This window comes from Nelusetta ayraudi, unplaced genomic scaffold (genome assembly GCF_046127955.1).
Source record: "Nelusetta ayraudi isolate G7.1 ecotype Tasmania unplaced genomic scaffold, CSIRO-AGI_Nayr_v1 ptg000097l, whole genome shotgun sequence".
Lineage (NCBI taxonomy): Eukaryota > Metazoa > Chordata > Actinopteri > Tetraodontiformes > Monacanthidae > Nelusetta > Nelusetta ayraudi.
The window spans coordinates 2204959-2220164 of NW_027466147.1; the positions used below are offsets into that span (position 1 = coordinate 2204959).

At 43.3% G+C, this 15206-nt stretch overlaps 2 protein-coding genes across 4 annotated transcripts in view; one reads left to right on the top strand and one right to left on the bottom strand.

The window, feature by feature from the left end:
• Positions 1-6086, top strand: part of pcgf3 (polycomb group ring finger 3) — a 35992-nt gene extending 29906 nt beyond the window's left edge. For both annotated transcript variants that reach the window (XM_076047992.1, XM_076047991.1), the window contains exons 9-10: positions 1106-1186; positions 1912-6086. In XM_076047992.1, the coding sequence (XP_075904107.1) occupies positions 1106-1186; positions 1912-1959 (129 nt within the window). In that variant the 3' untranslated portion in view covers positions 1960-6086. The remainder of the gene's footprint in view (positions 1-1105; positions 1187-1911) is intronic.
• LOC142902686 (NLR family CARD domain-containing protein 3-like) lies at positions 5786-14431 on the bottom strand. 2 transcript variants are annotated; one of them, XR_012929132.1, is made up of 10 exons: positions 14349-14431; positions 13220-13369; positions 12638-12714; positions 10668-12435; positions 10248-10421; positions 9535-9708; positions 9102-9275; positions 8587-8760; positions 7229-8387; positions 5786-6694 (listed from the first exon to the last, which is right to left on the bottom strand). XR_012929132.1 is itself a non-coding variant. In XM_076047990.1 (9 exons), exons 1-9 carry the CDS (start codon positions 14393-14395, stop codon positions 8381-8383), a joined length of 2745 nt encoding a protein of 914 aa, XP_075904105.1. In that variant the 5' UTR covers positions 14396-14431; the 3' UTR covers positions 5786-8380. The 2 variants fall into 2 exon arrangements, 1 of the variants encoding a protein (XP_075904105.1); XM_076047990.1 differs by having other exon boundaries at positions 5786-8387.
• Positions 14432-15206: the final 775 nt, after the last annotated feature.

Sequence of the window (15206 nt, forward strand, 5' to 3'; positions counted from 1 at the left end):
CGGGGGGGACAGCCGGTGTGTGGGAGCGCCCGTCTCAGAAATAAGTGGCAGCAGAGTCTCTGTTGACTCGTCGCTGCTGATTTCCAGGGACCACAGCGACTTATTGAGATTGTTTGCGCGGCACAGCCACCACCATCCTCAGTTTGTTACTAAGAAGGAGAGAGACAGTTTTACAATTGATTTGAACTGGGGCTGTCAAATTATCATTTTTTTTCTAAATTGCGATTTTGGTCTGAAGTTTTATAGTGAACTGCGATTAATCGTGTTTTGCAGCTTTAGAATTCTGTTTCCTTTTTACAGCCATATTTATGTCAGGCAATTCTTACTGGAGTGTCTTAATTGCACACTCCGGTATTGCTTCTTTCAAAATCTACAGCCAAAGCATGAACCTTGGCCATCAAGAACTCTGTTCTTTTCAAATATAAACACAAAGAACCACAAGGAAGATGGACAACTATTTCGGTCCCAAGCTGTGTCAATCTTATACTCCGAACACAAAAGTGAGAATTTTAAATTTGCACTCGCTACTGAGGACAGCTGGTGTAGGTGGTTGCTTAAACCACCCACAGTGTGAATTGCACAAAACAAACACAGCGTAGGGCCACAGCCTGAGAATAGACGACGGGTGAATGGAAGGGACAAATGCGGTTAAAAAAAAAAAAAAAGAAGTCATATTTTCTTCACAATTGACACGTTTTAATGCTGACCTGAATTACTCGAAGGCTTTAATTTCAGTGGGAGGGAATTCACCTCAGTATTAATAAAAGACATCGGAGGGGAAAAGGTGCAGCCGGCCTTTTCCCTTCCTACACAATGACTGAACACCAGACTATTTGATTAAAGAATAGTGTGTCTGCGTTTCCAGTCTGTCCGTCACCTTCTTCCACATCTCACAACATGGATGAAATGTGGGTGGGGGGGTGGGGATGGGGGGGCGGACTCGGATTTCAAACAGACCTTGACAGTCGGTGGTGCCTCGACACACAGAGCAGCCGGCACCAATTTTGACTGGCAGCACAAAGGGATGCTGGGTAGTCGTGGGGGGGGGGGCTGATGAACTGAATCTTTACCTGCTTTCCTGAAACACTTTTCTCTGTCTTGACAGCTGGACATTTTATGCAACGAGGAGATTTTGGGAAAGGACCACACTTTGAAATTTGTCGTCGTGACGAGATGGAGATTTAAGGTCAGTCTGCCGTTTTGTTTGTGTGCTGTTGAGTTGTGCGAGTCCTTCACCCTTCGCCGTTGAATGTATCTATCGCGCAATGACTCCACTGTTCTCAGCAGAGGTCTATTCAGGGAAATCTGAGGGTTTGCTTTAGCGTGTATTCTTACATTTTGGCTCAATTTTGTTTCTAGCAAAAGTCCAATTTAAAGCTAAATTCCCTTTGCTGCTATTTTAACCTTCTCTGTTGTGTCGGCGATGAGTGTTGTCCGTCCTTCGCTCCTTCTGTTGCTCAACTTTAAAGGCTTGGGGAAAAAAAAAAATCAGCCCTTTGTGACGTCGCATGCTCATACCACACCCCCCACACCCCAGAATAGCACCATATTTAGCCCTCTGTTTGCAGCCCCCCCCCCCCCCCCCCCCGCTGAAACCGATGCTCTGTTTCACCTTTCCACGTGTTGCTACATCGGCTGGGGGTGTGGCTACTAACCCGAGAGAGGCGTCAGTCAGTTCCCCTTGTGACATCACAAACGGCCTGCACTGAGGTTTTTCGGGAAAGGCTGCAGAAGCAGAAGTTGCGAACTTCTCTCGTTTTCATAATGGTTTTCATAAAACACTGATTTTCGGCGAAGGCAATTTGGTACAGAACGCTCATTTTTCTCAATTCCCCGGAGTTTCTTTTTTTGTTGTCAATTCAAACTTGAGACTTCAGACTCTTGTCGTTTTTCTGGTTTCTTCCCCTCCAGAAGTCGCCCCTCCTGCTCCATTACAGACCCAAGATGGATCTGCTGTAGCTAAAAAAAAAAAAAAAAAAAAAAAAAAAAATACACGGACACAACAGTTGCAGTTTCTCTTGTTTGGTTTGTTTTTGGGGCTTTTCAGTTGGCTGCGGACGGTGCCGGAAAACAAACCCCTCCCTCACTCTTTTTTCAAAAAAAAAAAACAACAACAAAGAACAACAACAAAAAAAAAAATCTACTTTTATTTATGCAAAGACGATCCAGCAGCACCAAGCAAAAGAGCCGACGGGTTCCAGTTCGACACCAGCCAGCACCATCGGGATCCGGGCAGGGAGGGAGGGGGTCCGAGCTCAGCCCCGCCACCACCCCCGCCTCCGCGGCGCCGCCCCCGGTGGGGGGTTCTAGGAACTACAGCAGCCATTTTTTTTTTGTGCGTCCGCTACATCCTCGATATGTGAAAAACAAGAAAAAAAAATGGAGAGAGAGAATATATTTATACTTTTGTACAGAAGAGACACATGAACTAAGACACTACTGGTGCTCTGTTTACACGCAAACACGATGTCGGGCGTCTTTTTTTGGAGCTTGGTGCAGATTCCGTCCTCCCGGGACGGCCTCTCGGATCAGGAGGGCGGAGCTTTTTCTCCCCCCCCCCCTCCTCCTCTTCTTTTGCTTTTGTAAGACAAAAATGTGTTTTGGTTCCCTTTCGCAAGACACACTCGACGCAATCTCGGGAGCACAGAAAGTTGTTTTGCGACAGAGGGCGGCCCTACAGCGGGGCGCAGATTCTCAGCTCTTCATCCACTCAATCCGAGTCTCCTCCTCCTTTGAAAGTTCTTTCAGGTCCCATTTTTCTTTTCTCCACCCCCACCACCCTCCCCCCGTCGGCCTCGTCTTCATTTTTTGCTCTCTGGGTTCTCGATGATTGTCAATTGTGAATAGACTTAAGAAAAAAAATGTTTTTTGTGTAGTTATTTATGTTCTATGATGCTGATATTGTACATAAAAAATGTCATAAGAGAGAATGAGAGAGATTGAAGAGAGACTTTAGACTGTTAAAGAGAAGGAAAAAGGACAGAGGATCCCAAAAGTGCTTCTATTTTCAGGGGAGGCTGTTCATACTCCCTACCCCCACCCTCTCCACCCTCAACCCCCGAGTGAAAAATTAGCAGATTTAAAGACAGACTCAGTATCACTATGGAAATATAATGAAATGCATCTTTTATGTTGTCTTGGGAAAGACGCAGGTATATCAGAGTCCTCCGCCGCCGCTCGTGCGTCCGTGGGGTCAGAAAGTGTGTCGAGTGACAGAGGGAGCGTCAGGCCCCGCCCACAACTCCTCCCCTTAATATCTTTTCATTTTTTTCCCTTTTTTTTTTTTCGTTTTTACACATCATCCACCACTTCTGTCTCGTCAGCAGCGCAGGTCGACAAAATGTTTTTTTCCTCCCCCATTTTTATTTTCAGCCGGTCGTTTGAGCAGACGGCAACCGACATTTCTCAGAAAGCACTCCCTCCCCCTCAAACACCCTTGATTTCTTTTTATGGCACGTACTTATGCAATTATTTCCAGTCCCAGCTGAAGGGCCAATCTGATCAACACTGAAAGTCGTTTTACAGCCATTCGGAGCAAATTCTTTTTTTTTTTTGAGCCAGATTGTCTCCAAAGTCCCTAAAGATTTGTCTCTAAAAAAAAAAAAATCAAAGGGGATCCTGGATTAAACCTGCACTTTTTGGCGGCTCGATGCTTGTAAAAATTTTGCAGCAAAATGTCTTAAAAACAAAACAAAACTGCAGAGTCTTAAAACGTTGTAGTGCGAGGGTTCCTCCCCACCACGTTACGTCTCACGCTGGTCGTCTTGGAGTCTTATTTACAATCTCAACCCCCGTGACGCACATGGACATCTGTGGCACACTTTGGGGATGTGGGATTATTGGAAAAACACGGTAAAAAAAAATAAATAGACATATCGCCGCGTACAGGGACCTGTGACAATGATAAATGTTTTTTCTACACATTTCCAGGTACAAAACAACTCCTGCAGTCCTGAAATGTCTCCAACTTGTTGCCATTGATCCCCTTTTGTGAGTGTTTTCTACGTGTTTGAACAGCAAAACTCCTCCTTGCAGCGCAGAACTCAAAATCCAGCAGTGTGTTGACACGTTTTCTCTTTTTTGTTTTGTTTTTTTAACTAAAAGCCTGTAAGAACAGTGTTTCTCACTGATTTACCTTTTCAATTTGTGAGATTTTTCTTCAGATCGGATCAGGTGTGAGCTCTTATCAGCCAGTCTACTCCTTTTTTTTTTTTGCTAATTCCACCACAAACCAACCAGAAACACACGCATACTTTAATCACCATGGTGCTACAGTGACGACACACTACAAGCAAACAAACGTACACATTTGTTTTTGCTCCACTAAGTTTCAGCTCTTAAGTGCCCCTGGTGGGCTGGCTGTGGCACAAACTCTCATCAGTATTTTTTTGTTAATTATTTTTTACCTGTTTCAGTTCCCGTCAGTAGAATTTCTACTCGTCACTGCCGATTTGCCAGTATTCATAGCAAACTCTGACTCATTAATGGTGCAGAAGAACAAAAGAGGAGAGTCACTCGCGTGGATTTTTTTTTTGTTTGTTTGTTTTTAATTTTGCAGCACAAAGGCAGTTGACGGGTCAGGTCACGGGTGCTACCGAAACATGAGTGACCTACGCTCGGTAATGTCCCTGAATGCGTCCTTTTTCCAGTTCACTGCCGCCTTCAGAGCTCTCGTCCCAACACGTCGCCTGCACTTCCGGCCATTACAGATCTAAAAGCGTCCGGTAACGGCAGAGATTTATGTCACTTTGTTGCCGTATAAAAAATGCTAACACCGAAATAGCATCAATTCGGAGCAAAAAGCACCGAAGTCCGTCGTCATAGCCGAGCCTCGGCCGTTCAAACCTGTTTGAACTAGTTTGGCGCTTCCTGTCGGATTCCAAAAGAGGACGGATTTATTCTTTATTGTATGTCTTTTTTTTTTATTTTTCTTTTTTTGTTTTTTCTGCACTGTGAATTGTTTTGTCCCGCTGTGTGTGTTCTGGGTGTTGCTGGCTGGCTTCTCTTTATCAGCGTAAATGCCAAGACATCGGCAGCCCAGTAAAGAGTTTTTATTTTTATTTTATTTTTTTTTAACTCTTGCTTCCCTGCGAGAGGTTCCAGGTGTGACCTTGAACGCCTCTCTCTCACACGCACACACCGACACCGTCGTCCCTGCTTGTTACCGCGTTGCGGCGGTGCCCCTACCCTAGAGAACAGTTGATTTCCTGCTCTGCCGCTGCTCCACTGTGAAGGCGGCTTTGCGGCAACCGGACGAGTTTGGTTTGGCCGGCGATCAAGGCTGCTGAATTATCGTTTAATAGTTACGCCATCACGCGATCTGTCATATCATTTATTTTTCTTTTACGTGCATTTTTTTTTTCTAAGCGGAAAAAAAAAAAAAAAAAAAAAAAAAACTGGGCGGTCTCGTACGGCTGGGCGAGGGGACGGGGTGAGCAACGTCACTAAGCTGAAGGAGGCGCTTTTGCTCTTTGTGACGTCATAAAGGGCTCGCCATCCCATAGCGCTCACTTTCCAGGAGGAGAGGATGGGACTCCCCCCCTCTCACGTGTGATGCATTCACTGACCGGAGAACAGATCCCGAAGAGGCTCAACAGCCGTCCACAAATCTGTCCATCTTTGTTATTTATTCTGTATATGTGACCTGCGGTAGGTTTTTTTTTTTTTTTGCGCCTAAATTTTCTGATTTTGTTATTTCGTGTGAAATTTTGCTTCTGCATAAAATGGCTTAAATTATAATTTTTCCCTTTTGCAACTGAATTTCCCTTTTTTGTATTTTTTTCCCCACATTTTTTCATGTTCAGGTGTCTGTTCTATTATAGGTCATGCTAAAAAAAAAAAGTTTTTTTTAAAAAAGATAAATAAATAAAATTCAATGTGGTTCTTGTATTTGCAGGAAAACGTGCAATATACGGTTCTCAGATGGGTCAAGGTCTCAGCTTCAATGATTTTTGTGGTTTTTTTTTTTTGTTTTTGTTTTTTTCCAGTCAATTCCTCAGGTCACTAAATGCCTTCTGGTCCTGAGGGTGACCAGGAAATCTCAGAACACACACACACACACACACACACACACACACACACACACACACACACACACACACACACACACAAACTAATGCACCCGACTTACAAAAACGACTGGATTTTATTTTGAAGTCTTTTTTCATTTTGTCACACTTGTATTTTTTCCCAGGAGCTCTTCTTTTTCTTCCAGGTGTCGTCTTTTTTCCTTTTTCCCTCTTGCCTCCTTTTTGTAATGTTATTTATTGCACACACAATGAACTGGTTTCCATTGACAGATACATGTTCTTTCAAGGAGTTTGGGTTCTGGAATGGGGGGGCGGGGGGGCTGGAGTTTCTTATATATAAACTACAGAAGCTTTTTGTCAAAACCTAAGTGTGTATTTCATCAATAAATGCCTTTAAAAGTTCCACTGGCCCCAAGTGACTGATTTGGGTTCAGGTTTATTGAGTTGATCTGTGCCTGAAACACCCTCCTATTGGTTGCCTGTTCGACCAATAGACGCTGACTGTTGTTAGTTGGTGAATTGTATTTCACTGGCATCATCACCAATGAACTGGTTGGCAGGAGTTGACTTTCTACTGGGTGGATTAGCTCCACTCTGGCGGCTGCAGGAAGGTCTTGGGCTCACACGGTGGGAACCCTTCTCACCCGCCGGCCTTCTGCCGGCCCCTTTCAAAGCAAAAACACAGTTTTTAATTTGGTCGTCATCACCAGAGTTCTTCCACACCGGCCACAGTTTTCTCCGATGCCACGGCCCCTTCACTGACTACGTTTACGTGCACAGCTTAATCGAGCTCGGGTCAAAATTTGTTTTCTTTTTCTCGTCTAATTGAACTTCTCAAATTATTGACGGGAATGTGTCCTTCCTCCCCAACACTAGGGGGCAGTATGAGTTTTTTCAGCGGGTTTATTTCCTTGCACAATGACAAAACGTCGTTGTCGTCGTCGTCACAACGGGGCGGCAGACTTTTGTTTTTTCCCCTGCCAATTGTGCGAGTTGATTTTGACCGACTGGTCCGATTGCTGTGGAGGGAGAACGTCCTCTCTGAAGACAACAAGAAGCTGGCGACGGTGTTTTGTTTTTCTCAGGGGTCCATTAGACTGCAGCTATTTTCAGATGGAATCTGTAGGCGGAGAGCTCGGATGTGTGAAATGAGAAGAGGAAAGAAAAAAAAACCAACAACAATAGCAACACACACGTACAATTGACTCGTTCTATCTGGTGCGTGGAGGCTGCGGGTGGATCAGTGCCGTCACAGCCAGCTAGGCCTTCTCTGCTGGCCTAAACATAGTGAGAAAAGTACATTTTCCCGTTAATATGATAATAAAATTACTCTCCATAGTCTGCTGTTTTTACGTCATATAGCATCATAGCGTCATATTGCGTTGCTTCCAATTGCTGTAAAATACGGTAGAGTTTTTATTCAATCATTTTTCAGCCAGCTTGTGTTTTCAGGTTTCATAAAATCTGCCTGAGGCCAGCAGAATCAACATGGCTGGCTCCTGTCTGCTGTAAGTGAACTCAGTTAGTTGCGATAGCCAATCAGATCTCGAGTCTGCGATGTCGAGACCAGCTAACCAGCTGCTTTACGCTGAACATAACATGTACATGTCCTGTGATTGGATAAGAAGTCCTGAGAATCTCTTAAGACTGAACGCTGAAGGTCAGTCACTCTGACTGAACCTGGAGAACTGGTTGCCACCACGGCGAACCCACGATGTTTGAATGAGAATATGAAGATTTAGTTGCTAAATCCCAAGCAGCCACAGACATGGTTTGGTTGAGAAAAAAAAAAAAAAAAAAAAATCACAACTGATTTATTAAAAAAAAAAGAAAAAGTTGGATTTACAAAAAGAAGGCAATAAAATAGGCAATCAGCTTTCATGGTGGACCAGGGCCACGACCATTAATGTAGCAAATGCCTTTGCTACATTAATGGTCACAATGAGATGTCAATGGGGCATCATCATCATCATCATCATCATCATCATCGTCATGCTTAAATTGCAGCTGAATGAGTGTGGCCTTCAGAGGTTCGAAGTGTATGAAAACTCTCAAAGGATTCTTCATTCCACTGAATTGTTGCCACTGTGACTTAAAATTATGTAATTTCAGAAAAATTCCTTTGCTCATTTCTTTATCCGTGGCTACTGATGACAAGATGAGCAGGGACGGAAGGCAAACATTTCCATCGTTGCTTTCTGCACTTTGGTTTTGAAGATTCTGTAAAACCGTGTCAAGAAACCGTTTACAGTGCAATGTACAAATTTATAATTTTGGTCAGATGTCTCAGTCAGAACTCCTGCTGCTGCTGCATCATCAGGACCAACTGATCATGTCTCAGCATGGACACATCAACATCTGAAGAGAGAACAAGAGACAGCAGAAGTCACGACTCAAAGTCCTTGAATGCATCATTACATAGGCAATCACTTTGCATTGAGATGATGAATTCACTGCTGATAAGAAGCAGACTCTCTGTCACAGTTATTCAGACAGATGGTCCTTAACCCAGTTTGGTGCTAAAACCTTCATCCATTGGTTCCAAACCTGGACTAACCTCAGATACTCCAGTTTATAGTCACTGCTCTTGACAAGTTTACTCAGCGGCTTCACTCCTGAATCCTGCAGCTGGTTCTTACTTAGGACCAGCTCTCTGAGGTGGGAGGGGTTGGACTTCAGAGCTGAGGCCAGCCAATCACAGCTGAGCTCTGACAACTTGCAGGACCTCAATCTGAATACAGACAAAATGGTGGAGAGTGAAATACACAGTCTGATATGTTTTATAGTTGTGTTTGTGCACACTGAATTTAATACAACGCTGGTCTGAAACCAATTAAGATTTGAAAACCCAAGAAACTAAAAACAGCTTACAAATTGATCTATGAGACTAATAAAAGTATTTAATCAATATATGGTCATTTCAGTAATGTGACCATTAACCACCAGTTAAAAGAATTGAGAAACAATAATTACAACTAAATAAATAAACACCAGTGACTGACCGATTGATTGGAATAATGACTGAATGACTGACTGACTGAATGAATAAAAGTCAGTAAACTGAGAACTGACCTCAGAGTCTCCAGTTTACAGTTTGGACTCTGCAGAAAATCACACAGCAGCTTCACCCCTGCATCCTTCAGCTCGTTGACACTCAGCTCCAGCTTTATGAGGTGGGAGGGGTTGGACTTCAGAGCTGAGGCCAGCCAATCACAACTGAGCTCTGACAACCCGCAGTTTCTCAATCTGTGTATGTGCAGACACAATTTAACAGAACTTTTCTTAAAACTTAAAATTTTTAGAAATTGATTTATGAGTCTAATAAAAGCATTTATTCAAATTATATTCATTTCGGTAAAGTGACCATTAATCAGTGGTTAAAAATAATTTCAATGACAAAAAAATACAACAAACTAAATTTAATAAAGTTAAAACAGTTAAAACAATTAATAAATAACAAAGTTAAGTTAATCAAAGTTAATATGAAATAAGACAGTGAATTGACCTCAGAGTTTTCAGTTGACAGTTTGGACGCTGCAGAAAATCACTCAGCAGCTTCACTCCTGAATCCTGCAGCTGGTTGTGACTCAGGACCAGTTCTCTGAGGTGGGAGGGGTTGGACATCAGAGCAGAGGCCAGCCAATCACAGCTCATCTCTGATAAACCACAACTCCTCAATCTAAAGAAAGAACAAATATTTATTTATGTTTATTAGAGGTTGTAAATGTCATATTAAAACGCCATGTGTTGATGTTCCAGATATGCAGATATACATTTCTGTGTTGATTTCATTGGTCATGTCTGATATCAAATACACATTAAAAGGACATAAATAAATTCTGCTGACATTTTCACAGTTTCTTTCAGAATTAAAAAAAGTTTTTCCCCATTTTCAATTTCTTCTTCTTTTTCATTCAATTTTCAGATGTATAGATTCATGTTTAACACCTAGAGAAACAAGCTGCTCGTTGGCAATCCAGGTCATCGAGTGCCTTAAAAGAACTACAAATCTGACCCGAGCAACCGGCCTTCACCACAGTGAAAGTGAAGTGACGTGCAGTTTAAACTGTTCACACTGAGCAGCTCTAAACCTTCTCAGTTGTGATTTTGCAACCAGACACATTGAGAATCACAACAACAAGATAGAATGTAACATCTCTGTTCCAGATTTCCATCTGCTGACACACACACTGTCCACCAGGAGAAACAGTTGCTGACCTGAGAACGTGTAGTCTGCAGTTTGGACTCTTCAGTCCAGCTGACAGCAGCTTCACTCCTGAATCCTGCAGGTTGTTCCAAGTCAGGTCCAGCACTGTGAGATGGGAGGGGCTAGACTTCAGAGCCGAGGCCACCACTTCACAGTGGGTCTCTGACAGTCGACAGCGAGAAAGTCTGCAATGAAGAATATAATAGTCCAGTTACCGTCAACATGAGACTTTGCCCGCGGTGTGAAACTGATTATGGACTCATTAACAGCAGATCAGTCAGTAAAATGACTGTGTCTTTGATCATCTAATGCATCTAATAAAACTATTTCAATGATTAATTATCTTGAACGTGTTTCTGTTTTACAGTGAGTTTATTGTGTGTTTTCGCTGCACCACTGGTGGATTGTGTTTAAGAAACATCTGGACTTACACAGCCTTTCTGCAGTTCCTCACAGCTGGAATCAGTCTCAATCTTCCCTCCAGTGTTGTCTTGTACTTCTTCAGGTTCAACTCATCCAGAACCTCCTCTGACATCTGCAGCACGTAGGCCAGAGTTGAGCACTGGATGGCTGAGAGTTCCTTCCCTGGTCTTTTCTTTGACTTCAGAAACTCTTGGATCTCTTGATGCACTGAGTGATCCCTCATCTCCAGCAGACAGTGGAAGATGTTGATGCTCCTGTCAGGAGAGACATCAACATTGTTCATGTCCTTCAAGTTCTTCATGACCCTCTTTATGGTTCTTGGATGGTTGCCAGTGTGACCCAGAAGGCCACTTAAGAGTCTCTGGTTGGATTCCAGACTGAGTCCATGGAGGAAGCGAACAAACAAGTCCATGTGACCATTTTGACTCTTCAGGGATTCCTCCATCATTCTCCTCAGAAACTCATCCAGACCTTCCCCAGATTGAATATCTTCTGTTCTCTTTCTGTTGGTGTGACAGTGGAAGCTGTAGACTGCAGCCAGAAACTCCTGAACGCTCAGATGAACAAAGCAGTAGACAGTTTTCTGGAAGATCACACTCCCTCTTTTGAAGATCTCTGTGCAAACTCCTGAGTACACAGAGGTGTCAGTCACACTGAGACCACACTTCTCCAGGTCTTCACTGTAGAACATGATGTTTCCACTCTGTAGATGTTCAAATGCCAGCTGGCCTAGCTTCAAAAGAAACTCCCTGTCAGCCACCATCAGCTCAAATGGACCTGTGGATTGATTTTCCCTGTCATACTTTTGCTTCTTCCTCTTTGTCTGAACCAGCAGGAAGTGTGAGTACATGTCAGTCAGGGTCTTGGGCAGCTCTTCTCTCTGCTCTGAAATAAACATGTGCTCCAGAACTGTGGCAGTGATCCAGCAGAAGACTGGGATCTGACACATGATGTGGAGGCTCCTGGAGGCCTTGATATGTGAGATGATCCTGCTGGACACATCATTATCTCTGAACCTCATCCTGAAATACTCCTTCTTCTGGTCATCGGTGAAGCCTTGTACTTCTGTCAGCCGGTCAACACATGACTGAGGAATCTGATTGGCTGCTGCAGGTCTGGAAGTTATCCACACCAGAGCCGTGGGAAGCAGATCTCCTCGGATCAGGTTTGTCAGCAGAATTCCGACTGATTTCTTCTGTGTGACATCAGTCACGACCTCATTGTCCTCAAAGTCCAGAGACATTCTGCTTTCATCCAGGCCGTCCAAGATGAAGAGCAGTTTGCAGACAGCCAGTTCCTCTGCTGTGAGCTTCTCTAATGTTGGATGGAAACCATGGAGCAGCTCCAGAAGACTGTAGTGCTGCTCTTTGACCAAGTTAAGCTCCCTGAATGAGAGAGGAACCACTAGATGAAGGTCTTGGTTCTCCAAGCCCTGGGCCCAGTCAAGAGTGAACTTCTGCACTGAGAAGGTTTTTCCAACCCCAGCAACACCGTTGGTCAGCACCACTCTGATGGCTCCTTGTTGCTCAGGTAAAGCTTCAAAGATGTGGCTGCACCTGATTGGACTGTCATGGAGGCTCTTCTGGGTCTCGTTCTCCAGCTGCCTGATCTCATGTTGGCGGTTGATCTCCTCACTCCATCCCTCAGTTATGTAGAGATCAGTGTAGATGCTGTTGAGGAGGGTTTGACCTGCTGCATCACTGGTTCCTTCAGTCACACGTTCACATCTCCCCTCCAGACTGATCTTGTATTGCTCTAGAAGCTCCAGCAGACCAACTAGAGTACAGAAAAGGTTGGAGAAGAAAACATCAGTCTCACAGTATGAGCACTATTCTCTGTCCACAACTTGAAGCTGCAACAATCCAAACTAAATATTTCAGCAGATGTGATGAAGCGTGTGTGATTGTATGACCTCAGTGAATCTTCTCACTGTAGGTCTTGACATGATGGAGTGAGATGTGTAGATGATCAGTCTTACTGTGAGCAGTCTTGGTGTGACTGGCAGTTTGCAGTCCTGCTCCACACTCCTCACGACCACGACTGCTCTTCGACTTCCTGTGGACAAGATTTGATTCTATATGAATACTAAATGACATGATGCTGGCCTCCTGGTTGGCTCTTCAGAAATCATTTATTGTTCTTTGGTCTATTTTCAAATTTCATTCAAACTTAACACTGAATAATTAAGACAAAATGCTTTCTGTGACGTCCTCCATTCAGTGATGTTTGAGTCACCGTGGACTGATTTTGAAAAAAATAGATATGAATGTAAAGGACCTGCAGTTTCAGACATGGAAGACATCAAACAATACTGTTAGAGAATCGAGTTCTGAGCTTTTATTTTGAAATGACTTGCTGCTTTTTTGTGCAACATGATTAATCTTATCATTTAAACTAAAATTATTCTTAAACTTTCCATCACAGACAGCAGTTTCCAGCAACAGAAGACATTTCTGCCACGTATTGACTTGATTTTACTGCAGTAAGAAAAGTTCAGAAATACTAAGTGGAGCATCGCAGAAGAGACTGTGAAAAGAGGAACTAGTCCAAGATTTCTTACTCTGTCACAGAGGCTCCAGGATCTTTGCTTAAGTTTGGAGGTTGTTCTTTGGACCGGTCACTCTTCAGAGACAGACCACTGGACACCAGAGACTCTGCTCCCTCCTTCTCTTCCTCCTCATGAACACTCATCTTGTGAACTGGAGTCAGTCTGAGGTTAAACAGGGAGTGTGATGGTGAGATCAGACCACAGTCACAGTGAGTCTCTGCTGGGGTATCTTATATTTGCTATCAGGGAACCTAAATGCAGCCCCACTGCACCGCTCCACCAGAAGCTGGACTGGTCCCCTTGGAAGTATGATGGGATGACTATTCTCATCCCACAAAACACTCTTCATTTCTCAATATATGAAGGTTAAACATAATATAATATAATGTAATATAATATAATATAATATAATACACAAGGTTTCAATATTCATATAATTCATTATGTTGTGTCTATGTTAGTAAACCATATCTTAAAATTTGCAATACCTTCGTAATACCTCTTTAAAAGTTGCAGCATTTGTTTTATCAAGTCAGTTTTAGCCACAGGGTGAGATCATAACTCCCACAGGGGGCGCAATCTCTCAAGTCTGGCTACGACGGTGTGGTGGTGGTGGGGGGGGGGAAACAAATGAGAACACAACCGAACCGAGGCGAGGCGGCGACAGGCGGGGCGAGTCGCGGCGAGGCCATGAGAACACGCTCCAAGTGAAGTGCGTCCCGTATCAGCTTTTTAGTTGCTATCTAGACCACAGACGGAAATCAAATGAGGTTTTGTCATTTTCCCTAAAAAAAAACGGGACAAATTGAGTCCCGGGAGGGATTTTACTTTCCCCGGGACAGGTGGTGAAAAAAGAACAACTGAGAAAAACCGGACGGGTGGCAACTCTACTGTGTGTGTGTGTGTGTGTGTGTGTGTGTGTGTGTGTGTGTGTGTGTGTGTGTGTGTGTGTGTGTGTGTGTGTGTGTGTGTCTTCCCGCCTCTCTGAGTCTTTGTGTTTGTGCTCTCCGCCGCTGCTCAGTCGGCTGATAGCCCGATGAGTCGCACGACGGGGTGTTAAGAAATCCAGCAGACCCCGCGAGACCCTGAGCTCAGGAAGAAGCGAGATATTGAAAATGGATGGATGGACGGACGGACTCACCCTTCTTCATCACGGACTGACTTCTGGTTGTATCGCCCGTTGCTCATTGCAGCTCAAAATGGAGAACGATTTAGTGCGACGTTTACTTTTACTTTCACTTTCTCCCCATGTTCCCCTGCACACACAGAGTGGAACTCTGCGTGATCCCTTCAGGGGGCAGCATAGGGTCCAGTGTGTGAAATTTGGCTTGATTTTTGGCTGACACGTTCATAAAAGTGAATGCTCGCAGTACAATACAAAAGTAATTTGACTTTTCTACTCTTCCTTGTTAGCTTTTCCATACCGAGCTTCCTGAAAAATGTTTTAAAAAATAAATAAATAAATAAAAAAAACTCCCCCCAAAAAACAAAAACAAAACCAAAACCAAAAAAAAACTTTTTGTTTCGAGTTTACACCACTTACGCCCATCATGCCTCTTCGCAATGACAAATGAGCAAACCATGTTCTGGACTACTGCTGTGAACCCAATCCGATGTTCTGCTATGTTCTATGTTCTACCGATCCAAGAAATTTTACTACTTTGTCATTATTTGAACTTCATGTTCATATTTCTGTTTCATGCTTTAATTAAATAATAATAATAATAATAATAATAATAATAATAATAATAATAATAATAATAATAAAATACATTTGATGCAGCTTCTTGAAGTGCCTGCAAATTTCTGTCTTCTGATGACTTGAAAAAATTCAGCAAAAAAAAAAAAAAAAAAAACAGCAAAAATGAAACAGGACTGAAATGATAATAGGACTTTGTGGTTCAGCGAGAGAGAAAGTAGGACGTTAGCAGCAAAGCACGTCCACTGCAGCACTCCTCTCCGCCATACGTATTTGATTTTCTTTAAAAACAAACAAACA